This window comes from Balaenoptera musculus, chromosome 15, assembly GCF_009873245.2.
Source record: "Balaenoptera musculus isolate JJ_BM4_2016_0621 chromosome 15, mBalMus1.pri.v3, whole genome shotgun sequence".
Taxonomy (NCBI): domain Eukaryota; kingdom Metazoa; phylum Chordata; class Mammalia; order Artiodactyla; family Balaenopteridae; genus Balaenoptera; species Balaenoptera musculus.
Genome location: NC_045799.1, coordinates 25,475,564 through 25,500,495, shown reverse-complemented (window position 1 = coordinate 25,500,495; position 24,932 = coordinate 25,475,564). Strand labels below are relative to the sequence as shown.

General features: G+C 46.7%; 1 protein-coding gene across 2 annotated transcripts; it reads right to left on the bottom strand.

The window, feature by feature from the left end:
* Positions 1–4,061: 4,061 nt before the first annotated feature.
* On the bottom strand, positions 4,062–17,670 carry PXMP4 (peroxisomal membrane protein 4). 2 transcript variants are annotated; one of them, XM_036827402.1, is made up of 4 exons: positions 17,469–17,670; positions 13,462–13,524; positions 9,448–9,646; positions 4,062–6,105 (listed from the first exon to the last, which is right to left on the bottom strand). In XM_036827402.1, the coding sequence occupies exons 1-4, from the start codon at positions 17,579–17,581 to the stop codon at positions 5,842–5,844; spliced, it is 639 nt and encodes a 212-aa protein (XP_036683297.1). In that variant the 5' UTR covers positions 17,582–17,670; the 3' UTR covers positions 4,062–5,841. The 2 variants fall into 2 exon arrangements, with proteins under 2 accessions (XP_036683297.1, XP_036683298.1); XM_036827403.1 differs by lacking the exon at positions 9,448–9,646 and having other exon boundaries at positions 5,942–6,105.
* Between the last annotated feature and the right edge of the window lie 7,262 nt (positions 17,671–24,932).

Genomic DNA, 24,932 nt, shown 5'->3' with positions numbered 1-24,932 from the left:
AATGTAACATTTCCTTCAATTTTAAATGTAGGCAACAAACCAGAGGCCAATTAGCAGCAACCTGGGACTTTACCTCCAAGAGAAGTCACAGCTTCCATATCATTATGTGATTTCCATATCACAGCTGCCGCAGGGATCTTGAGATACTATTTATGCTTATTGCACCTGTGAAATCTTGGTAGTTTTCGACCTGCCACTAGATCTTGTTATCTAATGTGTTAAAATAGAACACACATTACAAGGGACTTCCCTGGTGGCCCAGTGGGTAAGACTCTGTGTTCCCAATTCCGGGGGCCCGGGTTCGATCCCTGGTCTGGGAACTAGATCCCACATGCCGCAACTAAGAGTCTGCATGGCACAACTAAAGACCCTGCATGCTGCAACTAAGACCTGGTGCAGCCAAAGTAAGTAATAAATAAATATTTAAAAATATTTAGAAAAAGAACATACATTATTAAATCACAAATTTAAAAAATATTTTGATAATTATTTCAATATTCAATATAATTGTTGTCTTTTGTAATCCTATTTTATTTTATGGGTTTTAAAAACACCATTCTTGAGAAGGGTCCATAGGCTTCACCAGATGCCAAAAGGGTTCATGACCCACATAAAAAAGACACTCTAAAAAGGAGTGTCTTAAAAGAGCTGATGTGGGGAATTTCCTGGTGGTCCAGTGGTTAGGACTCCTCGCTTCCACTGCCAGGGGCCCAGGTTCGATCTCTGGTCAGGGAACTAAGATCCTGCAAGCCGCGCAGCGTGGCCAAAAAAAAAGAGCTGACGTGGTCTGACCTTGATCCCTCTCTTAGCTGATGTCCAGCCCACGAGGAGAGGCTGAAGGGGGAGCCCAGAAAAGCAGGGGGAGCAAGGTTTCTGACAGAGACCCCACGACCTGCATTTCAGTGCTGCCTGGCCCCGTCTTATTTATGAAATCATGAGCACACAGGCCTGTAACAGAAAGCAGGGCACCCTCTCTAAAAGCAGTAGTCAGAAGACAGCCCAGCTTTCCCTCTGTCCTCCAGCTGGACCCCTGCAGCCTCCAGCTCCCAAGGGTGAGTCCTGTAGGAGGCCTCTGGTTAAAGTTAACACCCTCTCACCCAAAATGCTTTTCAAGGCTGAAAGAAGACACCCCACATCCCTATGAATCTGGAACAAGACAAGGGGAGGAAAAAACGTAACATTTCTTTTTATAAAAACCCTCTAACTTGTCACAGAAAGCAACCCATCTGAAGTCACAGACTGTTGGCTCCAGGAGGTGGGGCACTGGTTTAGGAGGGTGTCAGGTTTAAAGCCTGATTCTCATAAACACAAAACACACTCAAGGGAGTGGGAGAAGCGAACAACGTGGACAGAAACGCCATCTCCAGGATCCTTTCTGGAGCCTGCGAAGTGGAAGGCGGGAGCCGCGAGCATCACAGGAGGCGGATTCTTGGCGCCTCGGCCTGTGAATCATCGCTCTCACATGGGTTCCCTGAATGACCTCTGATTTGGGAGTGGAGCAGCAGAAGGGCCCCAAATTCACTTCGATGTTGTGCTTCCCCTTTCACTTGGAGTTCTGTGGACCTGAGTGTTGGGCGTCATCTACGACAAGGCTCGGGACACCTAGGGTGGTTCATGCTGATCTGCCCAAGATATTTGGGGACTGGAGGGTGGAGCTGTGGGGGGCGGGAATTGGCTCAAAGAAAGGACTCACTTTTTTTTTTTTAATGATACTAACATTGACTTTTTTTTTTTTTTGGGCCACGCGGCTTGCAGGATCTTAGTTCCCCGACCAGGGATTGAACCCATGCCCTTGGCAGTGAAAGCACAGAGTCCTAACCACTGGACCGCCAGGGAAGTCCAGGACTCACTTTCATGTCAGATTATTGATCAAAGAGAAACCAAACATGCAGAGGACAAGGAGGAAATGTCAAAGGGTTCCTGAGATGACAGTGCAATGTACAAGTTTCTTATAAGACAGAGATGGGTGGTTGTGCAGAGAATGTCTCAGGAAGGCTGCACTAGAAAGTGCTGACAGGTGGCACCCCTGGCTGGGGTGGAGGCAGGTAGGTGGAGCTGGGGTGCAGGGGGAACTTGATTCTTCCCTGTTACACACTTTTTGTACCACTTAAGTTTTGCACTATGTGTATGCATTATTGAATAAAAAATTTTGTTTACAGCTTTGCATTGTCAAGAGACCTCATAGGAATGTAGCAGGTGCTTAATAAATACGTTAAAACACTGTGCTGTTTCAGGAACTAGCACTTATGGAGCCCGTACTGTGTGCCAAGAGCTCTCCGGCAATCCCCATTTTCCAGGTCTTGCAGAAATGGAGGCTTGGCTAGGAGGGAGCTGAGTGGGGACTCCTCCTAGGAGCCCGGGCTCTGCGCCTGCACAAGGACCACACCGCCTCCCCCCCGGAGTGAGCAGTTGGAGGCACCAGATGCTTTGGCAGGATCCAGAGAGATGCCATCTGTGAGGGGAACCTATTCTTACAGAGCAGAGACAGTGGGTAGTGGAGCTGGCCAACCCCCAGCGGCAGTGGGGGGATGTCAGGAGGGCAGGCAGCCAAGGCTTTTACCTTCAGCTGAGGGTGGGGTAGGACAGGCTAAAAAAGCAGGGTGTCTGCAGTCCTCAGGGCCATGCTTTCTTTTACATTTGGTTGATATGTTGGAAATAACAGCAAACCTTTATCGAGTGCTTACTTCATATGCTATCATATCATTTAATCCTCCAGACCACCCTATGAGGTGTGCGCTATTAGAATGCCTATTTTACAGATGACAAAACGGAGGCCCAGAATGGTTAAGTCACTTGCAAGGGACCAGCGAGGCTGGAACTGAGCCCAGACACTCTGGTTCCAAAGCTTATGTCCTTAACCACCACTTGTGCTGCCTCTCAACTCACTGCACCAGAGGCCAGTTTTAGTTTGGGTTCCCCTAATCGCAGACCCCAAGACAAGGATTTGAGTGCAAGTGGTTTCTGTGGGAAGTGGTTCAAAGCGCTGGTAGGGGCATGAGGAAGGGAGACAAGGAGGAAGTGTCATCACACAAGTGACCACTGTGGGCAGCCAGAGCTCAAGTCTGGCTGGGGTATTCTGGGAGCCAGTGTGGAGCAGGCACCTCAGTTATCCCACCCAGTGATGACTGGGTGAGGGGTGCAGGAGTGGGGGTAGTCATCAGTCACTGGTGGAGGGCTGCTCCCAGGATGTGTTAATCCTCTAGCACTGCAGGTTTGCTGCAGGCTGGCAAAGCAGGTGCCAAGAGCAAGTGAGGAGCCCTCGGGCAGAAAGACTCAGGGTGGCAGTTGGGTGGCTTGTGGGCACTGAAGTGGTAAGTTAGGCAGGATACGCGTGGGGCACCGCAGCATCTGCGACAAAGCCCACTTGCTGATGGCCGCCCTTTCCCCTCCCCATACATAACCTTGGGATCTCATCCAGCCTCCACGGAGTGAACTAGAGAAACTTCAAGATCCCCTCCTCCAGGCCTTCAGTACAACACTGTGCCTGAGAACACGCAGTTAGAATCAGACCGAATCCCACCTCGATGACCTAACAGCTCTGTGACTTAGTTTCTTCCTTTGTCACATGGGCTACTGGTTGGCCCCATATCATTCCCTACCACCTTGTTATGCAAGGTGTAGCTCAGAACAGCAGCAGCAGGAATCATCCAGGAGCCTGTGAGAAATACAGAAATCTCAGGCCCCACCCCGACCCCACTGAATCAGAATCTGCATTTTAATAAGGTCAGTGACTCATGTGGATATTTCTACTAGTGATTTTCTTTTTTCTTTTTTTAAAATTAATTAATTAATTTTTGGCTGCGTTGGGTCTTCATTGCTGCACGAGGGCCTTCTCTAGTTGCGGTGCGTGGACTTCTCATGGTGGTGGCTTCTCTTGTTGCGGAGCAGGGGCTCTAGGCACGTGGGCTTCAGTAGTTGTGGCGCCTGGGCTCGGTAGCTGTGGCTCACGGGCTCTAGAGCACAGGCTCAGTAGTTGTGGCGCATGGGCTCGGTAGTTGTGGCTCACGGGCTCTAGAGCACAGGCTCAGTAGTTGTGGCGCACGGGCTTAGCTGCTCTGCTGCATGTGGGATCTTCCTGGACCAGGGCTCGAACCTGTGTCCCCTGCATTGGCAGGCGGATTCTTAACCACTGAGCCACCAGGGAAGTCCGTAATTTTCAAAATATAAAAAGAGATTAAAGTATGCCTATTCAAATTGGTTGTCCATGGACCAAATCTCCTGGAGACCTGTTTGATCTGTCCAGCTTGGTGGTTTTCAAAAATCAGTCTGGCACACGAGTCTCCAGTTCCCCACGTCCCTGTCACTCCCAAATGCATAGCACCCAGAACATTATCATTTATGCCACTTGCCAGGCCCCTATAGGCATTTGAGTTTGCACCCCTATAACTAGCTAACATTTGCATAGCATAGTGTAGGTTTCTAAATTTAAAGTAAGGCACTGAAAAAAACATGAGCTTTGAAATCACATAGATCTGGGTTCAAACCCTGGTTTGGCTGTCATACTATTAGTTGTATTACCTTGGGCAAGTTACTTCTCTTCTCTGATTCTCAGTTTCCACATCTGTGAAATGGAGATCCAAATACATACCTGCAAGGTCTTTGAATGGATTAAAAATAATTAGTGCAAAGCACCCAAGAGGAAGTAGGAGCTCACTACATGGATGTAATTAGTAGAAGCAGCTGTTGTAGTTACACAAGTCCAATGTGGACACCAGGTATTACTATGATTATCCTCATTTTACTAGAAACTGAGCCTCTGAGAAGAACCTTCCCCAAGGTTACACAGTGGTGGAGTGGGGACTCAAACCCACGTCTTCTAGCTCTATATCTGCACTGTCCACTAGAATTTTCTGCGAGGGTATACTATATCTGTGCTATCCAAAACAGTAGCCAGTAGCCACATGTGGCTACTAATAAGCACTTGAAATGCGGCTGGTTGAAATTGAGAAATGCTGTAAGTGTAAAACACACACCTGATTTTGATGACTTACTACAAGAAAAAAGAATGTAAAATATCTCAGTAACTTTTATATTTATTACATGTTAAAATGATAATATTTTAGAAATACTGGGTTAAAAGATATGATCAAGGTTTATCTCACCTGCTTCTTTCCTCCCCACCTTTTTTTTTTTTTGGCCACACCCCACGACTTGTGGGATCTTAGTTCCCCAACCAGGGATTGAACCCGTGCCCTCGGCAGTGAAAGCTCGGGGTCCTAACCACTGGACCGCCAGGGAATTTCCTCCACTTTTTAAAAAATGTGGCTACTAAAAAAATTTCAATCACGTCTATGACTCACATCGTGTTTCTATTGGACAGTGGAAACGCTAGAGCTTCTCCAGTAGAACACCTAAGACGAGGAACTGAATATTTTCTAAAAACGCATTTGCAACCCACTGCCCACCAGCCAGGAGCCCTCTGTTCCAGAAGAACGGTCGGAAAACATACCCACCAGAAAGAGACTTCAGGGCCCTCCTCTGAGTGCGATGACCCCTGAGGCCCAGGGTGGGGTGTGACTTTCCCTGGTCTCACAGAGTCAGCGGCACAGCTGTCACCGCGCCCAAGGCTCCTCAGCCTGATCTGGCGGCTCGTTCCACCATTCAAGAGTACCTAATGGGGTCTGAAAATCAGTGCTTTCACTTCGGCAAATGGAACCCCGGGCTAATAAAAGAGTCTGAGACCCCGGGTCTTGAAAAGGCCGGATCCCCTGGGATGATTCGCACCCCGGGTCTTGAAAAGGCCGGATCCCCTGGGATGATTCGCTGATGGAGCCAATCTCGAGCTGAGCCCGCCGGAGGTGACTTGGGTGCGGGAGCCTCCATGAGCACCTTGGGGCCAAGTTACTCGGAGGGGCGCCTCTTGCTGTAGATGAGGAAGTCCGAGAGGTCGTGCCACACGTTGCTGTCCTCGTACAGGTAGGTCATGGAGGACTGCAGAGAGGGCTGCAGCGTGGGCCGGTGGTACTCGAAGAGCCACAGGACCAGCCCCCACAGTAGCCCGGTGAACAACGGGAACGGGTCCCACCTGGGCTCAGGGATGTAGCCCTTCCCCACGCCCAGGCGGCACAGGGCAAACAGGAGGCGTGACATCAGGTACATGTTGATCTGAGGGAGGGAATGACAGGGAGGTGGGGGTTACAGGTGGGCCCAGCCACCGGGAACCTTCTGCCACCCTGGGGCGCCACCTGCGCGCCGGGTGACTTGAAACAGTTACGTAGCAGGCATTTAAATGTGACTGTTGATGGCTTTAATTTATTATTCTTTTTCATTAAAAAATCTGAAAAATGAATATATTTCCATGGCTCGAAACTAAAAGGTAGCTCGACAACAAAAAACGCAATCCATAAAAGAAAAAAATTAATAAACTGGATTTCATCAAAACTCAGAATTTTTCCACTGTGAAAGCCCATGTGAAGAGGTAGAAAAGAAAAGCTCGACTGGGAGAAAATATTTACAAACACATATCTGACAAAAACTAGTATCTGGAATATATTTTTAGAAACTCTCAAAGCTCAACAGTGAAGAAAGAAACAATCCAGTTAGAAAATGGACAAAAGACACAAACAGTTATTTCACTGAAGAGGTTACACAGAAGGAAAATAGGCACATGTAAAAAGGTTCAACTTCACTAGGCATCAGGGACATGCAAATTAAAACCACAATGAGATAGCACTATACACCTATCAAAATGTCTAAAATTTGAAATGTAATAAACCACACGCCAGCTAGGATGTGAAGAAACTGGATCACGCATATATTCCTGATAGGAATGTAAAACAGTACAATCACTCTGGAAATGCTTCAGCAGTTTCTTATGAAACTAAGTATGTATGTACCATATGACCCAGCAATTGCACTCCTGGGTGTTTACCCCAGAAGTGAAAACTTATGCTCACCAAAAACACGTACAAGAATGTTCTGAGTAGCTGCATGCCTAATAGCCAAAGACTGGAAACAACCCAGATGTTCTTCAACAGGTATATCCATACCATGGAACACTACTCAGCAATGAAAAGGAATGAACAGCTAATACATACAATAACTTGGATGAATTGCCAGGAAATGATGCTGAGTGAAAAAAGCCAATCCTCAAAGGTTACATACTACAATGACTCCATTTATATAACATCTTTTTAAATTGAAGTATAGTTGATTTACAATGTTGTGTTTGTTTCAGGTGTACAGCAAAGTGATTCAGCTATACACACACACATATACATATATACGTATATATATTCTTTTTCAGATTCTTTTCCATTAAAGGTCATTACAAGATATTGAATAGAGTTCCCTGTGCTATACAGTAGGTCCTTGTTGTTTATCTACTTTATACACAGTAGTGTGTATCTGTTAATCCCAAACTCCTAATTTATGCCTCCCCCACCCCTTCCCCTTTGGCAACCATAAGTTTGTTTTCTATGTCTCTGAGTCTGTTTCTGTTTTGTAAATAAGTTCATTTGTATCATTTTTTTAGATTCCACATGTAAGCGACATCATATGGTATTTGCCTTTCTCTGTCTGACTTATTTCACTTAGTATGATAATCTCTAGGTCCATCCATTTTGCTGCAAATGGCATTATTTCGTTCTTTTTTATGGTTGAGTAATATTCCATTGCATATATATATACCACATCTTCTTTATCCATTCATCTGTCAACAGACATTTAGGTTGCTTCCAGGTCTTACAAATAGTACTGCTATGAACACTGGGGTGAATGTATCTTTTCAAATTAGAGTTTTCATCTTTTCCAGATATACACCCAGGAGTGGGATTGCTGGATCATATGGTAATTCTATTTTTAGTTTTTTAAGGAAACTCCATACTGTTCTCCATAGTGGCTGCACCAATTTACATTCCCACCAACAGTGTAGGAAGGTTCCCTTCTCTCCACACCCTCTCCAGCATTTGTTATTTGTAGACTTTTTGATGATGGCCATTCTGACTGGTGTGAAGTGATACCTCACTGTAGTTTTGATTTGCATTTCTCTAATAATTAGCGATGTGGAGCATCTTTTCATGTGCCTGTTGGCCATCCGTATGTCTTCTTTGGAGAAATGTCTATCATATAACATTTTTGAAATGACAACATTTTTGAAATGGAGGTCAGAGCAGCTGTTGCCAGGGGTCAGGGAAAGGAGGGGAGAGGGAAGGAGATGGGTGTGTCCAGGATTCCTAGACTTTGGAAGTTCACAGACAAGTGAAATTTCTATCAAAAAAACAAAATTGGGGAAACTTTCCCCAAATACAAAACGCTCATATCCTTAGATTCCACAGTTCCATGTCTAGGAACTTACGGACAGACTAACATAAGTACAGGAAGATGTCTGAACAAAGATGTAGACTGCAGTGTGTGTGTGTGATGGCCAAAGGCTAAAGAGCCCCTAAATGTCCATCCAGAGGAGACTGTGAAATCAAGGCTGGTCCATCCCATCAGCAGAGGGCTCTACTGATGTTATAAAGGATAAGGGACTGACAAGAGAGGCCTCCAAGATACACTGACTGTTACATGAAAAAAAACGTAGTATGATCTCAATTGGTGGAAAACTCCTACTATGTACACTGACACAAGCACAGACAAGTTCTGAAAGGCTACACAATACACAGTTAAAGTGACTGTCTATATGTATATGTATAACTGATACACTTTGCTGTGCAGCAGAAACTAACACAACATTGTAAATCAACTATACTCCAATAAAAATTAATTTTAAAAAAGTGACTATCTCTGGACAGTGGCTGGACAGTTGGTGGGGGACAGGAACTTTCTTTTCAGTTTATTTTCTAATTTTATCATGATGTATCCTAAGCACCCAGAAATGTGCCAGGCACATAGGGGGTGCTTAGTTTGCATTATTTAAAATGTGAAAATAAAATATTATTTTTATAATTTAAGAATATTTAAGAAATTTGAGGGAGGCAAATTGGAAAGACTGCCAACTTTCGTATTGCCCAAGAAGGATGCTAAAACAGGAGCAGCAGCAACGATTAGCATTTAGTTTCATCACCTCATTAAAAAACAGAACTTTAACCCAGAAAAAAGGGCAAGTTACAGAACCAGAGACAATTCTTTGAATGTATTAAGTTTTGTTTTATGAAAATCTTACTCCAGGGTCATTTTTTTTTCTCACTTCACTGCAGAGTGGTGTTTTGTGTTTTTGTTTTCTTTTGTTTTGTTTTTTCAAATCTTTGCCCCAGAGAGCTGCACACACATTGATTTTGGAAATCATGGAATTCCAATAAGGCACCTGGTTAACAGAGCGGGAAACTGAGGGGGAAGTGACCTTCCCAAGGTCACACAGGGACTGGTGAACCACAGACCCTCGGACATGGAAGGGAACCAAGAGCTTGTCTTCTTTGACTCCCATCCCCAACTCTATACCTGAATCCTGTCCCACGCTCCACCTCCACCCCTCTCCCCAACCCACATCCAGCAGAGGGCCTTTACCTGGCTGTTGATGCTACTGTTGTTTCCAAACACCAGGACGCCCCCAAGGAAGGCAGCCACGAATGAGTGCACCTGGTAGGTCTCGCCCTGGAGGTGGGACTGCAGGGCGCAGAGACCCTTGTAAGTGAACACAAAGCTGGCCAGGTTCCGGGAGTGAGTGTACGTGGCCTGCAGGATAGCCCACAGCTTCTCCCGGAGGCTGCACAAACACAGGGAGCCGCCATGAGTGCAGGCCCAGCTGCCCCCAGGGCACTCACCCACCTGGCACACAAAACTGACCCAGGCAAGGAGCTCATGGGCTGATGCTCATTCAACCCCAGGCCTCTAGGCTCCATGTCCTTGGGGCTGCTCCCTCACTAGATTCCGGCCTTGACTCCACGCCACTTCCTCCGAGAGGTCTTCCCTGACCACTCTACATAAAAGAACGCCCATCGTATTCTGTTCCCTTACCCAACTTTTCTTTTCTTTCATAGCTCTTATCACCACCTGACATTTATATACTTGCTTATTATCTCCCACCACTCCCACCCCATCCCAAAGGAAGCTACCAGAGAGTGGTGTCTACATCTGGCTTGTTCATCCTCAGCCCCCAGTACAAGGCCTGGCACATAGTAGGTGCTGAATAAATATTTTTTTTGGAGTGAATATGTGAAGAAATGAATGAGCGAGTGAGTATGTACTATGTGCTGGATCTGGGGATACAAGTCTGAGAAAAAAGAGATCTGCTTGCTGCCCTCATGAGGTTTATGATCTAATGGGAGAGGGAATTATGAAATGAATAATCACAACACAAAGGTCAAACTTTGACCTTGACAAGACATGATCCTGGGGTGTGAAGAATGAGGAGTCAGTGAGGTCAGGAGGGGAGAGGAGTTGCATCCCAGGCGGTGGATCAGCACGTGCAAAGGTCCCGAGGAGGGACAGAGAATGGGGAGTAAAGGAACAGAGAGAAACCATTAAGGCCTGAGCAGAAAATATGTGGGGCAAAAGCTGTGGGGGAGGGGCGGGGCTATGCTAAGTTTTGTCTTTATCCTGAGAGAAGCGAACATTTAAGTAGGACAGATGATTTGATTTATCTTTAAAAAATCACTAGGGGGCAGTGAGGAGAACCAGGGAGAGGAGCAGACTGTATTCTGGGTGATCAGTTCAGGGCAGGCAAACGCAAGGGCCCTCAAGGCTGGAGAAGGACCTTGAAGTGTGTCTTCTGGGACGTGTGGAAGTCTGCCAGGTGAGTGGAGAGAGCCAGGAGTCAGCTGGCTCTCACCCCATAGGAACATGGGCCCAGCACTGACAGTTCTAAGGCAAGCTGGATTTCCCACTTGTCAAGTGTTGGCACTAATCCTCCCTTCAAAATGTTTCTAGAATCTGAACACCTCTCACCTCCACTGCCACCGTCAAGGTCTGGGCCACCACAGTTACTCAACTGGATTATTGCCACAGCCTCCTACTTTACACCTACTTCTGCCCTTGACCCCTAGCAGCAAACTCTTCACTCTCTCACTATTAAAAGATAAGTCAAATAGTGGCATGTCCCTATACAAATTCTTAAAACAATTTCCTGTTTCCCTTAAAGGAAAAGCCAAACCCCTCTCTATGACCTAAAGCTGGACAGGATGGGCCTAGGTTACCCCTGTGACCTTCCTCTCTTTGTTTTCTCCCCTGCAATCCCTCTGCTGCAGCCTCCTCAAACTCACCAGGCATGATCCCACCTCAGGACCCTTGCACTGGCTGTTCCCTTGGCCTGAAACACTCTTTCCCTTGATACCCACTTGGCCAACTCTTCCATCTCCTTCAAGTCTTTACTTGAATGTCACTTTCTCACTGAGGCCTTCCCTATTTAGTTCTGCAGCCTGCCCCTCCTCCAGCACTCTGGATCCCCTTTCCCTCTTTCCCTGCTCTAATATTTCTTTCCCACAGCCCATACAATCTTCTAACATACCATATACTTTCCTTATTATGTTTATTTTCTGCTACTCCTTGCTAGAATGCAAGCTTTACAAGGGAAGTGATCATTCTCTGTTTTTTTTCACTGCTGTATCTCCAGCACCTAAAAACAGTGTCTGGGGGCTTCCCTGGTGGCCCAGTGGTTGAGAATCTGCCTGCCAATGCAGGGGACACGGGTTCCAGCCCTGGTCCGGGAAGATCCCACATGCTGCGGAGCAACTAAGCCCGTGCGCCACAACTACCAAACCTGTGCTCTAGAGACCGCGAGCCACGACTACTGAGCCAGCACGCCAAAACTACTGAAGCCTGGGCGTCCTAGAGCCCGCGCTCCGCCACAAGAGAAGCCACCGCAATGAGAAGCCTGTGCACTGCAACGAAGAGTAGCCCCTGCTCGCCACAGCTAGAGAAAGCCCACGCGCAGCAACGAAGATCCAGTGCAGCCAAAAATAAATAAATAAAATAAATAAATTTATTAAAAAATAATAATAATAATCTTTGAGTGTCTGGCACATGCTCAATAAATATTTACTGAATGAATGAATGAGTTCAATTTAAAAAAATGATTCGGAGGGCAAAAACTAAAACAAAAATAAATTTAAAAAAGGAAAAATACAGGGCTTCCCTGGTGACGCAGTGGTTAAGAATCCGCCTGCCAATGCAGGGGACACAGGTTCGAGCCCTGGTCCGGGAAGATCCCACATGCCGCGAAGCAACTAAGCCCGTGCGCCACAACTACTAAGCCTGTGCTCCAGAGTCCACGAGCCACAACTACTGAGCCCATGCGCTGCATCTACTGAAGCCCGCCCGCTCTAGAGCCCGTACCCTGCAACAAGAAAAGCCACTGCGATGAGAAGCCCGCACGCTGCAACGAAGAGTAGCCCCCACTCGCCTCAACTAGAGAAAGCCCGTGTGCAGCAATGAAGACCCAACACAGCCAAAAATAATAAATAAATAAAAAGGAAAAATACATAAAGAAAAGATCTTACAGGGACTTCCTTGGTGGTCCAGTGGTTAAGACTCCATGCTTCCACTGCAGGGGACGCAGGTTTGATCCCTGGTGGGGGAACTAAAATCCCGCATGCTGTGCAGCATGGCCCAAAAAAAAAAAAAAAAAAATAGAAAAAATCTCGCAAGCTGGATTTGAGTAATAGGGTGTCCACATGTGATTCTTTTTTTTTTTTTGGTTGTACCAGGTCTTAGCGGTGGCAGGCGGGCTCCTTAGTTGCAGCATGTGTGCTCCTCAGTTGCGGTTCACGGGCTCCTTAGTTGTGGCCCATGGGTTCCTTAGTTGCAGCTCACTGGCTCCTTAGTTGTGGTACATGTGCTCCTTAGTTACAGCCTGCAGCCTCCTTAGTTGTGTCATGCAAACTCTTAGTTGCGGCATGCACATGGGATCTAGTTCCCTGACCAGAGACTGAACCTGCGTCCCCTGCATTGGAAGGCAGATTCTTAACCACTGAGCCACCAGGGAAGTCCCCCATGTGTGATTCTTATAAGCTCCAGATGAGGCTACATACATTAAAAACTAGACCACAAAGTGATTTCTGAGAAGTTTCTTGAGGGAAGTTATGGGAGATCAGAGGAAGGCCAAGAAGTGTGAACAAGGGCAGAAGGTAGGTCATGAACAGTTTTCCTGAAAAAGAGATCCTCAGAGAACTGGTATGGGTTGCTAGGAAGGAAATAAAGGTGGGGTGGAAGAGGAAAGGGCATTCCTGGTGAGGGGTACTGCATGAGAAATGTAAGGAGGTAGAACCACATGTGGCACATGAATGAATGGCAGTGAGTCTTGGTGCCAAGGGCACCCCAGGGTGGACGTGGGGGAGTAGGGGGGATGCCCCTGAGGTCAGGCTGCAGAGGGCCTTGAAGGCCACACCTGGAAGCTGGGCTTCTCTGGAGGACAGTGAGGAGCCAGGGGAACTTTCGAGATGGGATAATAGAATCAGACTTGTACTTTAGGAGGTGGTGGTGCAGACAGGTTAGACCCAGCTAGGAAGCTACTGCAACAGTCCTGGCACTGAGGGGTGACCACATTCTCTCCCAGTTTGAAGGGTGTGCAGAGGGGATGGGTACCTGCCACTCCGGAAGAGAAAGGTCATGACCAGTGCGTGAGGGGCCCGGATTTTGACTCCATAGCTGTAGAAACAAAAGAAAACAGTTACTACAGCACCACTGAATCAGTTTCTTTCTGACTCCCTGTGCCCCCTCCCCATCCCTAATCCTGACATCATTTTGGGAGGGAAAATAATGCTGGCTTTCAAGTTAGATCTGGGTTCAAAGTGGGTAGTACAGGGACTTCCCTGGCAGTCCAGTGGTTAAGACTCCTCACTTCCAACGCAGGCAGTGCGGGTTCGATCCCTGGTGTGGGAACTAAGACCCCGCATGCCACGCGGTGTGGCCAAAATAAAAAAAACAAACCAAAGTGGGTAGTACAAAGGAAATAATATTTGGTGCCAAAGCCCTGCCCTGTTTTGCTGTATACACTTGGATAAATCATTTAACATCTCTGAGTCTCTCCCTTCTCCCATCAGTTAAAAGTATTCTCCATTTCAGAGTTGCTTCTGGCAGTTAAGGACATAGCGCATGTAAAAGTTCCTAATTCAACCAATATTAGTGTCTCTGCCTTTCTTTTTCTTCTTTATTGGACTTCCCCTCGCCCCACCAAGTTCTCCTGCTGTCTGGCCCCAATCTTACCAGGCTACAAGGTCTAAAAATCTTTGGCAGCCTCCTTGAGACAACTGTCATGAGCCCCATATTGTTGTCATATGAGTATCTGTGAGGCTTGCTTGAAACAGCAGAAGACTGAGAGCAAACATGTGTCCATCCACAGAGGGCTACTGGGTAAACAAATAATGGACCCAGCAGTCAGTGGAATGAATACCACACAGCTGTACAAGACCGAGGTGGCTCTATATGTGCTCTATGCTTGGTTAGAGCAAGGTGTGTAAACTTCTCAAAAGTTCTAACTTTTTATGCCTTTTGTGAATATGCTACATAATTTTCAAAAAATAAGTCAAATAAAAAATATGATCAAGTGACAGCAGTGTTACTGTAGTGGTGGCCACACCGAATGGCTTATTTTCTCACTGCCTAGCTGTGGGCAGGGCCCTCATCCTGGCCCCAGCAAGCTCTCTGCCCCACCTCCTCAAAGTCATGTATCTTTCCCCTGAATAAAGAGACCCTCGGCCTCCTCCAGCTGGCCAGGGCTAAAAGGCTCCTTCCTTATACCACAGACACAAGCAGAACAATGCCCTCAACTCCCTACATCTGCTTGGCCCCCTACCCAAACTCCTCAAACTCAGGTGAGTTTACTACCACTCACAGGATCACTCTGCATCTTGAAAAATGGGATGCCCTGGATTAAAAAGGATTTAAACGATATGCAGGTACAGTGTGATATCCTGGAAGATCCTGGTCTAGACAAACTTGCTATAGAGGACATTTGGGGGACAATTGGAACAATTTGTCTATCAACTGGACAGCAGTCAACATTATAGGATTATGATTAATTTCTTAAATGTAATTACGATAATCTAGCCATATAGGAAAATGCTCTTATTTTCAGAGATGCACATTGATATATTTAGGAGTAGAGCATCAAAATGAGTTACATTTTACACAGTTCATACATCTCAGTTCTCAGTCATCCAAGTCGGCCTCCCTGAATGGATGGCCTCTCTTGACAAACAGCACATTCTTTTCCACCTCCAGGCCTTTGTTCAAACCATTCCCTCTGCCTGAGATGCCCTTATCACCCACAGCAAATTCCAACTCAACCTTCAAAATGGCACCATCACCTCCTCTGTAAAGCATTCCTGATCATCTGGTATTGTCATGGTAATTTAATCATCAGTCTCCCCACTTTGACTCCAGGTCCTTACAGATGGGCCTGGGCCCACTGATGTTATCTCAGGGCCCACCCCACCCTGATCACACCAAAGCAAGACTGATATGATCTGGCCAGACCCAGGGGGAACCACCTTCTCCCTGACTCTGGGTGCCCATGGAAGCCAAGAGCCTGGCATTGAGATCAGGTATCCTTGGGTTTGAATCCTGGCTCTGACCCTGACTAAGTGACTTGACCATGAGCAATGAATCTTCCTCTCTGAGCCACAGTCTTCTCATCCAGAAAATGGGGACAATGGCAATTCCTACCTTGCACATTCATTCATTCAGTAAATATTTGAGAGCCTGCTGTGTACCAGGTACTAGGAATATAGCAAGGAACAAAATAGATTAAACTTTCTGTCCCCATTGTTGCAACAAAAATAGAAATGAGACTTTTCTTTTCTGATAGACAAGGAAAATAAAGTAACAATGAACAGCCTGGGGAAACAGCATAAACAGGCCTGAAAGAGTTAATCAATCCTAGTTTTATTTTAACTGTTACTAATCTGTAGTGTCTGTAACTAGATTTGTCCTTCACAAAGCTAACCTCTAACATTCTCTGACACTATGTGAATTACATCCTGTACCTATCAGTCCCTAACTCTGTGTTAATTACACACTGCCCCTAACACTCTCTGATCCCACATGTGAATTACATCCTGCACCTGGTATTTACACTGCCTGCACTCCCTTGTAGCAAATCAACCCTTGTAACCTCTGCATTTCAGAAAGAAGGTCGCAGGCCTACAACCCAGAGGCCAACAGACCCAATTACCAAACAGACTCAATTACCAGGCTGCCTGAGGCCAGCTGTGACTGTTTGGAAATAACGCAAGAAGAAGATAAATGCAAGACCTTAATTACTTTGAGCCTTATCACCTACAAGACCACGAGGCCCGGCTATATAACCTTGCCCTTATTCCCCAGAGAAGGGGGGCACAGTTCTTGAGGTGCTAGCTGGCTGTGTTTCCCCTTTGCCTGGCAAAGAATAAAGCTTCTTCTTTTCCTCCAAATCTCTGTCTGTTTCTGTTTGGCATTGGTGCACTGAGAGCCAAGATTTTTGGCATCACCATGAAGCTCACTTTCCAGTGAGAAAGACAATAGCAAAACAGGATACATAAGTGAACTACTTAGTGTCAGATGGTGGTAAATATTATGGAGAAAAATTCAGTAGGGAAGGAGGTGGGGAGTTCAGGGATGGCTTCATTGAGGAGGTGACAATCAGAGGCCTGAACAAGGTGAAGGAGTGAGCCAGTCAGACATCCATCTGAATAGAACAATAATTACAGCAGCCAACAGTTATATACATACCAGGCACTGTGCTAAGCATTTCACACATACTGACTCAAGCCTCTGACAGTATATAAGTACTATTATCAGCCCCATTTTATAGAAATTGAGGCTTAGAGAGGCTAAAAGACTTGCTCAAGATCACGCAGGTAAGGGGCACCAGGATTCAAACCAAGGTGGTCACATCCACACAACCATGCCATGCTGCCACTAAAATGCCAACTTCAAGAGCATGCAGATCTTCCGTTTGTTCTCTGATGCGTCCCCAGTTCTGGCACAGTAGGCTCTCAATAAATGATAGCTGTTATGCATGAAGTTTAAAGGAAGCTGAGCTCCCGTCCTGGCACCAGCCAGGGGAAATGACCCCAAGACCTCTTCTGCAGGTCTTCAGTTTGCTCAGCAAATATTTGCAGCTTCATTTACATCACGACTGAGGCTTATCAGGAGTCCCCTGTGCCAGAAGGGACTTACAAAAGAGAATTGAGAAGCGGCATGAAAGCCCACGCGCAGCTTAATGGAGGGAGCGCAGAGAGGCAGGGCCGCCGGCTGGCTAGAGGCCAGAGTCCAGCTTCCCATTAGACCCAAGGGCACACAGCGGCGAAAGAGGGGAAACTGGGCCCAAATGAAGGGAGACAGGGGCTGCATGGGAGGCAGTCAAGGCAAGAGGTCCAGGTTGCAAAGCACGGAAGACCCAGAAACAGCGTAGTGGGAGCCCCGGCTCAGAAGGCGCTCGGAACCCAAAATCCAGCGCCCACTGCGCCGATATTGGACACCGAGAGACCTAGGGACACACTAGGGCTGCTCAGGGGCGCACAGCGCGCCGGCGCCGGCCCCAGAACCCGCTTCTCCGACCCCATCAGATCTGTCCTTCAGCCCCTGCCCCGCCCCACCGCCCGACTCACACAGCCCCGTTCCGGAAGCCCTTAAGCATGGACAACGCTGCGTGGTAGCGGCGCTTGCGCAACAGTGCGTTGATCGCAAGGAGCAGAGTCCGCAGCTGCGGCGGGGCGGCCATAGTGCGGGCGGCGCGCGGGGTGGCGGGCACCGAGCAGGACGGCCGCCCTGACTGCTCCGGGCTCCTCCTGCTCAACCCTCAGCGCCGGACTGTGCCGGGCAGCGCAGCCGCGTCTTTGCGCCCATAAGATGCGTCTGCTGTCACTCATACAAGGAGAGCCAATCACAGGACTCACTCATCTCACCAGGGGAATGGGACGCAAGCACACTCCCGAATAGTGGTCTGATTGGAAGAGAGGGAGAGCTTGTAATCAGTCACAGTGGGCTCCGCCCGATTCGACTTAAAGAAGGTTAGAAACATGCTCCTGGATTTGTCCAATCAGAAAGCATGTTTCTCTCGGGCTTGGAGAGAGGTGTGTCACCTGGGAGCTTGGAAGGAAGTTTCCTGAAAGAGGAGCTGCCCTCCCTAGAGTTGGGATGGTGGCACTGCGGGGAGCCAGGCCTTATCTTTACACATGACAGTTCTGATTGGTTAACATTGATCATAGCGATCTTCTCAGACCATAAATGCCTTGGCACCCTTTGGGTTTCCATTTATTCTTAAAAACCAAACTCCTTCCCACGGCCCGCCAAGAGAAGACTCTGTATGATCTGGCCCTGCTTCCCTCTCTAACCTCATTCCCACAATCTCCCCTCCTCCCGTCACTTGCCTCCTAGGTCACTCCTCTCCAGCAAAACTAGCCTCCTTGCTGTTCCTCGAGCGTGACGCTCCTGCCTCAGCGCCTTTGCACTTCGATTTCCCTGCCTCGTATGCGTCACCCCAAGTTCTTCCCATAGCTGGCTCCTTCTCAACCTTCAGGTTTCAGCTGAAATGCCACCTCCTCAGAGAGGTCTTCCCAGATATCCCATCTAAAGTAGCACTGCCCACTCTCTGACTCATTACCCTCTTTTATTTCCTTCATAGAACTTTACACTCTTTGAAATTATTTATTTGCTACATGTTCATTGTCCACTGCCCCTACCAGACGGTAAATTCCATGAGGGCAGAAACCTTGTCTGTCTTGTTTTCTGCTGTAACTCCAGTACTTAGCACATGGCTGGTGCCCAACATAGGCTTGTTGAGCAATATAGTTCTGGGTTATCTCCCAGAACATTGAGGGGTGACATTTATGTATGATGTCACTGTGTGGAGTTGTTCCTGGATAACAGTTACACACTGAGTGGTGGCTGTGATTTGTGAGGGTGTCCCCTGGTACATGGGCCATCTGGTATTTATCTGTGACATTATTGCCTGGGTCAGTGTCAGAGGATGTGGTCAGAGGTCAGTGAGGAGGAATTATGCTGGGCCTATTTTATCATTACAACTGGATTTTCTTTTTGCAGGGGGTAATTGTGGACTAATTTATTCAGTTAATCTTCCCCCTGAAAATAGCAACATTAGATAAAATATAAGAATATCCTCTGAAAAACACTGAAATGCTTAAAAGCCTGGGGAATGCTCAGGCCAATTATTAGGTGAAAGCTGGTAACCAGATATTTAACAAGAAGATTGGAATATTGGAGCACCAAAGCTACTTATGACATGAGGGCTTTTGCTAATATTGAACCTGTGGGTTTCAGTTCATCAACCACAGAGGGCAAGAGGGACAGAAGTGAAAGTCCAGGGCCTGTCCAAGGTGGGGAGTCTAATAGAAGAATCTCCTCACATTAGGCTGAGACCCCAAGGGTCTCACCCTCGAGTTTAATGTGATATGAAGCTGCACACTCCACACCACAAGCCCCAAAGGAGTTCAGAAAAGGTTGCCTTGATACTGAGCAGAACAGTTGGAGGAAAAGGAAAGGGGAATATTTTAAAGCTCTTTCTTAGGGAGTTGTGACCATTGATGAGTCCTTTTGTGCCCCAGGGAGTAGAGCCCAGTAGCCCAAGAATTCTCAAGCCATAAACTGGGAACCTAGTTCGAAGTAACAACTGGATTGCCCCTAGTTATCATTGGAAGTGAGTGGAAGTGCCCCCAAAACTTTGACAAAAGCAAATGCAAAGTCTCTCTGAAGAGGGCACATTTATCAATATCTTTGCCTTCAGGGAACCACCACAAATAATTTTTCAAGGTGAGACCAGCACACAGTCAGAGATAACTAGGAACCCAAGACTTCATGAAGAAAAAATAGATACAACAGATGGGAGGAACAGATAAACACAGACTTCAGGTACTGTAATTCACAGCCACAGGTTTTAAAAAATTGTGCATACAAGATTTAAAGTTAGAAAATAGCTACAGAAAACAGAAAATTATTTTTTTTTAAACATGGAAAATTTGAAAAGGAACCAAACAGAACTTCTAGAAACATTACCTGATACTCCCATGAAGAATCAGTCACCAATCCCTGACACATGGCCGAGCATTAGGAAAGGGTATTTCGAAATTTTTGGTTCGGCAGGTACTTCCTGAGTGCGCTCTTTTGCTAAGCCCTTTCTCACAGATATTAAGAAATTTCTGCCCTCAGGGAGCCCAGGGTAAAGAGTCACCATATGGGAACACTTACCATTGCCTGGTGCCCCCCCCCCCCACCTTTTAAAATACTTTTTCGGCTGCACCTCACGGCATGTGAGATCTTAGTTCCCTGACCAGGGATTGAACCCGCACCCCTGGCATTGGAAGCGCAGAGTCTTAACCACTGGACCGCCAGGGAAGTCCCCTGGTGACCCTTTTTAATTAATTTATTTTTGGCTGTGTTGGGTCTTCGTTTCTGTGCGAGGGCTTTCTCTAGTTGCGGCAAGCGGGGGCCACTCTTCATCGCGGTGCGTGGGCCTCTCACTATCGCGGCCTCTCTTGTTGGGAGCACAGGCTCCAGACGCGCAGGCTCAGTAGTTGTGGCTCACAGGCCCAGTTGCTCCGCGGCATGTGGGATCTTCCCAGACCAGGGCTCGAACCCGTGTCCCCTGCATTAGCAGGCAGATTCTCAACCACTGCGCCACCAGGGAAGCCCCCTGGTGATCCTTTTTAATGGTATATAACTCTGAGTTCCTCAGGGTTTGGCCTATTTCTTCACCTTTGCCCAGTGAAATTGAATTTATTTATTTAATGAGCACCTACAGATTATTAAGTGTATGTCAGGAGTTGTTTCCTAAGTGCTTTATTAACCATTTCATTCTCATAGCAACCGTATGAGGTAGGTACTATAATTATGCCCACTTAACTGATGGGAACTAAGGCAGAGAAACAAAATAACTTGCTTAAGATGATTTCGCTTATAAGTGATGGATCCCGGATTGGAATTCAGACCCTTGCTCCAGAATCTTTGATCTTAGCCACTGTATTCATTTGCTAGGGCCTCCGTAACAAAATACCATGAACTGGGTGGCTTAAACAACAGACGTTTATTTTCTCACAACCCTGGAGGCTAGAAGTCCAAGATCAAGGTGTCTGTAGGTTTGCTTTCTTTTGAGGCGTCTCTCCTTGGCTTGCAGGTGGCTGCCTTCTCACTGTGTCCTCTCATGGTCACCCCTCAGTCTATGTGTACATCCAAATCCCCTCTTCTTTTAAGAACACCCGTCATATTGGATTAAGGCCCACCTATGTGCCCTCACTTAACCTTAATTACCTCTTTAAAGGCCCTCTCTCCAAACACTGTCTGAGTAGCAGGGATTAAGATATCAACATATGAATGGTGGGGGGTACAATTCATCCCATAACAACCACCGCACTTTGCTGCCTCCTACTTATACCAATGAACCTAACAAGATGTCAGGGTCCAGCGTTGCTTTGTGTGTCCTTAGTTTCTTCCACTTAAGGCTGGGAGTCTGGTTGAAGCTGCTCATGATTTCTCCCCTCACCATGGAGAAGTTAACTTTTCTAGGGTGGCTGGGGCAGTCACTGTGAATGGGAACACTGGGTGTTTCCCAGACTTTCCTTCTTCCCTGCTTGGCTCCACCCCTGGAATTGCCACATTATTTACCACAGGAGTCTCTGAACTGTGACTGGATTCGGTTCAGTGCCAACGTGCTGGCCCTAAGGGAATGTGACATAGGACTGATAGATTTTGGTGGAGGAAGAGATGGAGGTGAGTGGAAAGTTTGGAGCAGGGGGCAGCCTGACTGGAGAGCCTGCTGGAGGTAGGGTCTATATCCCTGAAAGCTCATTCAGTTGTTCCATCCGTCAAGTAGTCAGTCAACAAGCATTTCCCAGGTTGCCTCTGTGCCAAGCTCTGATGGTTGCCTCCATCCAACCAGAATGGATGAAGCACTTCTGCTTAGAGGGCTCCCTACTGAGGAGGTAGAGAAAAGGGGAACTTCCAATGGCTGAAGAGTATCACATGATAGGGGTAGGGGTGAGAGAACAGCATTTTAGTAAGAGAGAACAGCATGTGCAAAGGCCTGAAGAGCAGATAAAAATCAACATGTGTATATGCACCTGCATGTATCAAAATACAGCCCTGCCCTTCCTTGGACTTACGATGGGGTAACACCTGGATAAACCCATCGATGGTTGAAAATATCATTAAGTCGAAACACCTAACCTAATGAATATCATAGCTAAGCGTAGCCTACCTTAAACGTGCTCAGAACACTTATGTTAGTTTACAGTTGGGCAAAATCATCTAACACCAAGCCTATTTTATAATAATGTGTTGGATGTCTCACGTAATCTATTGAATACTGCACTGAAAGTGAGAAGCAGAATGGTTGTCTGGGAGCAGAACGGTTGTAAGTGTATTGGTAGTTCAGCCTTGTGACTGCACGGTTGACCGGGAGCTGTGGCTCGCTGCTGCTGCCCAGCATCATTACAGATCGCTAGCCTGGGAAAAGATCACAATTCAAAGTTTTTCTACTGAATGCATATCACTGTAAAACCATTGTAAAGTTAAAAAATCATAAGTTGAACCATTGCAGGTCAAGAACTGTCTGTACATGGAAAGCTTCCAAGGTCTGGATTAGTGGAATCTTTTAATCCATCACCCTCAGAATAAAACCCACACCCTCTGATACAGTGTCTGGTCCAGAGTAAGGGATGAATAAATACATAATAATAGACATCATATTGAAAGGGAGGGGAATAATGATTAGAGAATTTCTTGGAGGACATTTGATGCAGAACAGCTCAGGTATCCTATGTGAAGACCAGGCCTCTTCACAATTATATTTCTGCAAGACCAGTCATGTACTATGTAAAGTAAAAGCAGTAACCAATGTCAAAAAAAGGATCATAAATTATTTTCTCTTTCTACTCAAGAGACTTTAATCAAAGCCCACATCTCTATACTTAATATGAATATATCTGGATGTCAGCCCTTTAGTGGTTACAAAGTTTTTACAAGTAACCTAATGTAATTCTAAATGACACATCATTTTGACTCATACTTAAATTTGTGAGAGTATTACAGCCAGAGAAATAAATGATACTTTAGCCCTTAAAAAAAACCACAACCCACACCCTCAGAGCGGCCCTGTCTATCTCTCCAACCTCATCCCCCTGTTCCCATACATTGCTTATTATCCTCTGTTGCCCCTTTACAGTCCTTGGCTTCCTTTCAGTTTGGCCTCAGAGCCTTTGCACTTGCCCAAGATGATAAAGCTAATCAGCTCTGCCTTTTTGTTCCCTTTTGTCCATCTGATCCCATCTCATTTTTCAGGTCCGCCTCCTCAGAGAGGCCTTCCCTGACCTGTCTAAAGTAGCTTCCCCTCCTCCCAGAAAAAAATACTTAAAGTCATAGAACATGTCTCCTTTTTTTTTCTTGCTTATAGCCCACCTCACTTGCATCTCACTATGACTCCATGAAGGCAAGGATTTTTGTCTTTTCATTCATGGCTGCATCCCTAGCATCTAGAACAGTGTCTAGCCTATAATAGGTCCTCAATACCTATTTTTAAGTTAATTAAATGAATGTGAATGTATTAATATATTACTTGAATAATTTAAAAAACATAAGAAAGTTATATTGAGAAACTCTTGCCGAGAAGACATGATGAGAATCTGTGGCCACTGGATCAATGGGGACGTTAAAAGAAGACAGGGAGGAGGGAACTCTGACCTTACTCTTGCCAGACAGGCAATGGGAAGGGGGGCTCGACGTGGGCCCTGGGTCTCAAAGGTTCCCAGGAAAAGAGGTGGGGCATGGAGTCTGGGAGAGGGGGTGGGTTCTCTGTGGGGGACATTTGCTCAGAGCTAGCTGTGCAAGGGGGGGAATAGGAAGGGGAAGGGTGCTGGTGGTGGGGGGGAGTGGTGTTCAGAACAGGATAGGGGGTTCGTGGTAGAAATGCACCTTTAGGCAGAGGGTCTTTGAGGCAATTTATCAGGAACAGCGGCTAGCAGTGTCCTACAATGACAGTGGAGCTTATTGGAACAGATATATATTTTTTAATTTTAGGAGTTATATATGTAGTGAATATAAGAAAATGAAAACTGTGATTTTTGTGATGGTTGCTTTGGATGAGGCTAAAATAATTATTAAAAAAAACAACCAATGAGAATGTTTAGAGTCAACGTGGTAGTCCAGTTGAGGAGGATATGGCTGTGCTCGTGGGAGAGATCATGATTGTTGGCACCTCCATGGTTCCCCTCTCCTTCCCGTGCACACCCCAACTCTTCCTTGTGGCCCAAATGTACTTCTTTGAAACTACATCACACCTTAAAATTACACAATTTTTAAGATTTAATGTCTGTTTGCTCCCCCTCACCCCTAACTCCATGAGAAAGGACCACTGTATTCCTGGAGCTATTATAGGACTTGGTACATAGTAAGTCCTCAATGAGGGGCTGATGGAGCATAAAGGAAGATGACAAAGGGGTCTGTGTGTGACGGGGGATCCAAATGAGGGGCAGGAGGATCCCTGAGAGACCTGAAAGGGCTTTCAGTGAGGCTGGGCTGGGGGTTGCTGAGGTGGATATTGGGGGTTTATGTAACAGAAATGGGGTCCCCGAGAGGCAGGGATGAAGGTCTGTGGGAAGAGGAAATGGAGGTTCCTAAAGGGTGGAAATGGGGGGGTTACGTAACAGCCAAGAGGAATCTCTGAGATGATGGGGGATTAAGACCAGGCAGAGATGGGAGTCATGTGAGGAGAGGCTGGTGGCTCCCAATAGGTCGAGATGGTGGTCACTGTGGGAGGGGGAATGAGAAGTTTATGACAAGGGATGGGAATCCATGCTGCACAGCTGGGGCAGGAGTCCTGTATTTGGTGGAGATGGGGGTCCTTGTGACCGAGTTGAGTGGTCCAGGTGAGATGGGAGTGGGGGTTGGTGTTGCAAAGGTGGGGGTACTGTCGTTACCGAATCCAAGCTCGGTCTGCTCGCCGCACGACAGGCCAATGATCGGGAGACGAGGTGCTGAGGCAAGGAATAGCGACTTTATTCAGAAAGCTGGGCACCCGAGAAGATGGCGGACTAACTGTGGTGTGCTCCAAGGACAAAGAACAA

Bases quoted from the DNA above. Each gene is read 5' to 3' on its own strand.
- PXMP4 (XM_036827402.1), bottom strand. From the start codon at position 17,581: ATGGCCGCCCCGCCGCAGCTGCGGACTCTGCTCCTTGCGATCAACGCA. The intron at 9,647-13,461 runs GTACCCATCCCC...GTGTTTGTGCAG, and splicing joins TTTCTCTTCCGGAGTGGCAG to CCTCCGGGAGAAGCTGTGGG. The intron at 6,106-9,447 runs GTAAAGGCCCTC...TCCCTCCCTCAG, and splicing joins ACAGTAGCATCAACAGCCAG to ATCAACATGTACCTGATGTC.